We start from the raw sequence: 5,493 nt of genomic DNA, 5'->3' as shown, positions 1-5,493 counted from the left end.
CGGTGAGCCGCGCTGGCCACGCCCCCCGACGAGTCCCCGCCCCCCTCATTGGCCGCGCCCTCCTGTCACGTGACCGCGCCCCCCCCGGGTGGCCGAACCCCGCGGCCCGAGCCAGGCTGCGGGCAGCGAGGTGCGAGCGCCCAGCGCGGGCGACACCTCCGCTCCGGGGACACGCGTGCACACGGATGATTCAAGGCCYCCAAGGGACCCGAGCTGTTTGCGCCCGGCTCGGGAGCTGGGKGTTCACCCGGGCCCCCGCTGCTGCGCTGGGTGTCCGCCGTGGGCACGTCCCGCGGGGGCAACGCGCTCCCCTTATTGGCACTGCGCCGGCCGGGGGGGGACGACGGCGGCGGCGCTYGCCCGACGCGATGAAAGCGATAGCAAACGCCCCACTGCGATTCCAGCACTGGAATCCCCATCCGTTCCCATTTATTACACCTCATAACACGTAATTAGCAGCGCAGCCCGTTAAGAGTTCAGCAGGAGCCGCCAGTCTCTGCCCCACGGAGGGGTGCAGCAAAGGCAGCCGGTGAGGCTCAGACCAGACGGTGGCTTTGGTTGCTACCACCCGGTCCCCGGGGTCCCCCCTGGGGCACCTGCAGCTTTGGGGACCCCCGGGGTACCCCCCCCTCAGCCTTCCCCCCCCCTCCTGCCCGCTGCGGGGGCTGCGCACCTCCCGCGAGCTGCGCTTCCCGCGCTGTGTCCAGCAGCGGGTAGTAACGTCCGGGCGGCTCTGGGCTACCTGAGCAGGGTGTTTTCTTTACTTTTCTAAATAAAATGCTACTTTTAACTTTTTTTTTTTACTTTTTTTCCTCCCCCTAAGCAGGGTTTGTCACAGCTGCTGCCCTGATGTCCCGGGCATGCTCTGCACCCATGCAGGAACTGCACGGCACCCTGTCCTGCTCACCCTAACTGCTATGGAGCGTACCTGGGATCCCAGTCCCCCTCCGTCTTCGGAAATGCCGCTAGCTCCCACCACCACCATCACCCCAAGCCCCCCGTCCTCTGCCCCAGCAAAGGACAACCCTGAGTCGAAGAAGATGCGGGTGCCGGGCGCTGCTGGTACCGCGTCGGCTGCGCTGCGCCCGTCATTTCCTGGCACTGGCGTAGTTGGCGGTGAACCAGGCACAGGTCTCCTTCACAGCTAGGGAGGAAGAGGAGAGGCCATCAGCACCCCGTCCTTCCAGCAGGGATGGGGACAGGGACGGGCTGGCCAAGCCGGAGATGCAGGACAGACCCGAGTGATGCCCCCAAGGAGGTGCTGAGGATCTCCTGGGGTTGTGCTCCATTAACTGCAGCAGCTTGGGCCCTGGTGGGTTCCCCCTTTTCCTGGGGTGTCCCGAGGTGCTGTTGGGGCCATGCACCTGCCTTCTCACCTTGTCTGAAGGGTGTGAACTGGAAGCCGGGCAGGTAGCGCCTCAATTTGCCGTTGCTGGCCGTCTTCTTGAACTGCCCGTCCGACTTGGTCGCATCAAACTGGCCACGGGAGGTATTAAGGGAAACGAACTGGGAAACCAGGGAGGTGATGGAGGCCAGGCAGTGAGGTCTCACATTGCCGGACCGAGTCCCCATGGGGACAGCGAGAGGGATGCTTGAGGTGCTGCTTTGCCCAGGTCACCAGTGCGCCCTGGCCCGACGTCCACTGGCGGACACCCCTGGAGTGACACCATCACCCAAAACACCATAGCAGCCCCGAGGAAAGGGACGTCGCTCCCCCTGCTTGCGAGGGGTGCCAGCGTGCCTTAAAGGATACGACGAGCTCTCCCCTGAAGTCCATGGCTTCCACGATCGTCTCCGCTGCCTCCTTGATTGAGACTTCATCTTCTTCTCCGACTGCGGAGAAAGGCATGAGACCGTTGGAGAAGGGCAAAGCCGTTGCTCCCCCGGCATCAGCCCTCCGTGGTTCACTGTCCCTTAGAAGGCACCTGGGGGCAGCTCGGTCTTACCTGACAAAATGATGGGTTCCACCTCGTCGTATTCCCGGAGGACCCAAAGGAAGAGCCGGGCCAGGTCCTGCAAAGGGGCAGAGGGCTTTTTGGGGGGGCTGGCCGCTTTCCCCCAGCCCTCCGGGAGCGAAGGGCAGGGCTGGGCCCACGTTAACAGGGAGTCCCCACATCCCCGAGGACCGTCATCGCCTGCCAGGCCGACGCAGGGGTGCGACGGGCTCAGAGCACGTCCTCCCTGCAGACCCCCATGCTGCCCCCCCCAAGCTGCAGAAGACAAGCGTTCCCCCTCTTCCAGCCTGCACACACCCTGGATTCAGATGCCGGGTCGCAGCCGGAGGAAGCACATACCAGGGAGTAGATGAACTGTCTCCTGGGTTTTCCCGTGCCCCAGACGGTCAGAGCGGAGCCAGTCTCTGTGGGATGACGGAGAACGTGGCCATGAGCTACGTCGCCCCAACCACAGCTACCTTCCGGGGCAGAAGAAAACCCAGGCAGGGAGAAACCCTCCCAAACCAAAAAATAAGAATAAATAAAAGCCCATCGTGTCCATCAGGCTCTGCCCCTGCCAAATAGGGGGAGCAGGGAATCACCTCCCGCTCTACAGAAATGCGACCGGCTCCAGGGCGAAACGTGGCAGCTCCAGGACGGGCCACGGCTGAGGGACAAGTAACCTAGAGCGGAGCAGTCTGCTGTGGGCAACTAAGTGAGCCCCGTGGTTTCTTACCCCCCCRAGAGGCCGGAGCTTGGCAGCACTCGCCTTTCCACGGAGCTAGGAGGGGGCCGAGGGCCCGGGGGAGCTGCGCCACTCACGTTTGGCCAGGTACACCTTGTGGATGAGCCCCGGCAGGACGTGGCCGTCCTCGACGTTGAAGTTGTCGTGCGGCCCGAAGACGTTGGTAGGGACGACGGCGGTGAAGCGGCAGCCGTGCTGCTCGAAGTACGCCCTGGGCGAGAGCGGAGGGCGAGTGGGTGGCCTGCTYGGCGGCGCGGCCCGCCGGGCACCCGGCACCGCGGGCGCTTCCCCGGGCATGGCTGTCGGCGTAAACCAGCCGTGTCGGCACGCAGCAGCCACCCCAGGCCCTGCGGTGTCCCCGGGCCGTCGCACGGCCGTGTGAGCCGGCGGTGGCCGTCCCCAGCATGATGCCCAACCGAGAGCAGGGAGACGTGCGTAGGCGCAGCCAGTGTGGCAACCACCCCGCTCCCGGGCAGGAGCATCTCCAGCTGCTGAGCAAAGGCATCTCCCCAGCTCTACTTAACCCCAGGGAGCCCAAAAGGGTTTCCCCCGCCTGGGTAAGAGGGGAGCGTTCACAGCCCTGTGGCACCGCGAGGGCTTTCCTCGCTCCAGGCCTCTCCTGCGGCCGCCCACACCTATTCTGGACGTCGATCATCCTCTTGGCGTAGGAGTACCCAAAGTTGGAGCTGTGCGGTGGTCCGYTGTGAATCTGCAGAGCACAGACACCAYGTGTGAATCAACCGGCCGTCGATCRTYCCAACCCAGCGATCGCACCTCGCTCCGGCTGCGCGTCCCAGGAGCAGAGATTTGAGGCAAAGTTTCAGACCTGGGGGGACCTGGAGCCTCTTTAACTCCGCCGCACGGCTYGGACAGGCCAAAAGCGCTGCCGCGTTACAGCCACGAACGGGCCGGATGAAGGGGGGGGGGCGGCGATCAGAGCGGCCACGCCAGGACCCGGCTGCGTCCCTGCGCGCCGGGCAGGGACAGCCCCGGGTGGCAGCGGGCGACGGAGATGCTCACCATGGTCTCGTCGATGGGGTACGTCGTCTTGTCCGGGAAGATGCAGGTGGAGAGGCAGGAGACGACCTTCCGCGCTCCGCACTCGTACGCCGAGTGCAGGACGTTGTCGTTGATGTGGATGTTTCTCCTCTGGGGGCAGAGAGATTTGTCGGAGCAGCGTCGCAGCCGCCGGGTCAAAGCGCGTGGGCAGCTTCCCCGCAGGGAAAGTCCCCGGCTGGTGCCGCTGCGGCGACCCGACGGCGGAAAAAATAGAGCCACCGCCTGCAAGGTGCCACGAAAGCCTGCAGCCCCGGCGGGGATTAACGCCACGCGGCTGTTCACAAAACCACCGCGGCTCCTTCCAGCTCCAGGAGCAGGGCAGGATGATCCCCCACGTCCCCTCCACCGAGCTCGCCCCAGCTCCCGACCTGGTGGGGGACATCCGCGGGAAGGGCGGGGGGTCGCGACAGCCGCAGGGACCCAGACGCTGCCCGTTCGCCCGGTGCTCACCCAGAAATCCAGGTTGTAGCGGATGTTTTTGAAGAGGCCCCCGACCATGGCGGCCAGGTGGATTACGTGGGTGGGTTTGTGCTTCTCAAACAGGGCTTTGGTCTCCACGGCGTTCCTGCGGGGAGGGAAAACACGGGGCTCAGCGGCACACGGCTCAAAGTGGCAGCCCAAATCCCAGGTTTGCGCTTTTTCCCTCCCCCGCTCCGTATTCAGCAGACCGGGGGCTTCCCAGGCAAAACGGCGGCCGCCCGCGCAACGCAAACTCACGTTAGGTCGGCGTCTTTGGAGGACACGAAGATCCACTCCTCGTCCGGCCRGCCCTCTCCGTCAGCCACCACCTTCTCGATGGCTCTGCCGACCAAGCCGGTGCCGCCCGTCACCAGGATGCGCTTGGGCCTCGGCTCCGCTGCCTCCGTCATGGCCACAAAACCTGCGCAGCCGGAGCGGGAGGGAGAGGGTTGAGCCAGCGCCGTGCCGGTGCTCCGGCGGTAATGGAGCCGCCGGCATGGGAGCCACATCCGCCTCGGGGTGCTCGGGATCATCCTAGCAGGAAAATCCCCCCTGTGCGCGAAAGCGGTGGCAGGCTAAATCGGCAATGCAACACTAAGGGTAACGCAAACKCTTAAATCCCTTTAATCCCCCTTTTCCGAGCCCCCCTGCACCAAGCCGGTGGCAACACTCAGGTTCCCGGCAGCGGTACCTGCGCTGTGCCCTGCTCGGTCATTCGGGTAGGGAATATTTCAAGAGATTCCCCAAAATTGCAAGCTTAGGAGGAAGGATTTTTTTTTCCTGGCTTTTACCTGCTTCTGCCAGCTGGCAAAGGCAAAATGGAAAATGAAAGTGGGGCCTTGCAGGAGCCGGGAGCAGCCCGAAACCGCGTCCTCACGCCACCACCTGCGAGCTGCAACCCACGGCGCGGAGGTCACGGTGAAACGCCGCCCGTTCCGCCACGCGGCACCCGACGGCACCGCCCGGCCTCCCGGAACGACGGCGGAAGTGGGAAGGGGGCCGGACCCCCTGCGCCTGCCCCCGCGCCACGCAGGGGTGCTGGGCCTCCCCRCTGCGCCGGGCTCCGCGGCCTGTCTCGCTCCCGGCGCCCCGCGGGGCCTCGGAGCCGTGAGCCGGCCCCACGGCGCGGCCTTCCTCGCCGAGCATCCTCCTCCTCGCCCCGCCGCTTCCCCGGCCCCGGAGCCCCCGGAGGAGCGGGCGCCCAGGGGCAGGATCAGCTCCCGACCCCGAATCCCACGCCTGCACCCCCACACCTCCCTCAGGGATCCCCAAATCCCAGGAGTCTGCACCCCCCCC

General features: G+C 65.6%; 1 protein-coding gene across 1 annotated transcript; it reads right to left on the bottom strand.

Annotated features, from left to right (window-relative positions):
- Positions 1 to 664: 664 nt before the first annotated feature.
- On the bottom strand, positions 665 to 5,097 carry TSTA3 (tissue specific transplantation antigen P35B). Its single transcript, XM_026069571.1, has 11 exons — positions 4,989 to 5,097; positions 4,456 to 4,618; positions 4,189 to 4,303; positions 3,700 to 3,828; positions 3,315 to 3,388; positions 2,757 to 2,890; positions 2,295 to 2,359; positions 1,947 to 2,013; positions 1,754 to 1,833; positions 1,377 to 1,476; positions 665 to 1,144 (listed from the first exon to the last, which is right to left on the bottom strand). Exons 2-11 carry the CDS (start codon positions 4,605 to 4,607, stop codon positions 1,089 to 1,091), a joined length of 972 nt encoding a protein of 323 aa, XP_025925356.1. The 5' UTR covers positions 4,608 to 4,618; positions 4,989 to 5,097; the 3' UTR covers positions 665 to 1,088.
- Between the last annotated feature and the right edge of the window lie 396 nt (positions 5,098 to 5,493).

This window comes from Apteryx rowi, unplaced genomic scaffold (assembly GCF_003343035.1).
Source record: "Apteryx rowi isolate R43461 unplaced genomic scaffold, aptRow1 scaffold_106, whole genome shotgun sequence".
Taxonomy (NCBI): Eukaryota; Metazoa; Chordata; class Aves; order Apterygiformes; family Apterygidae; genus Apteryx; species Apteryx rowi.
This window is presented reverse-complemented; position numbering and strand designations above follow the sequence as displayed.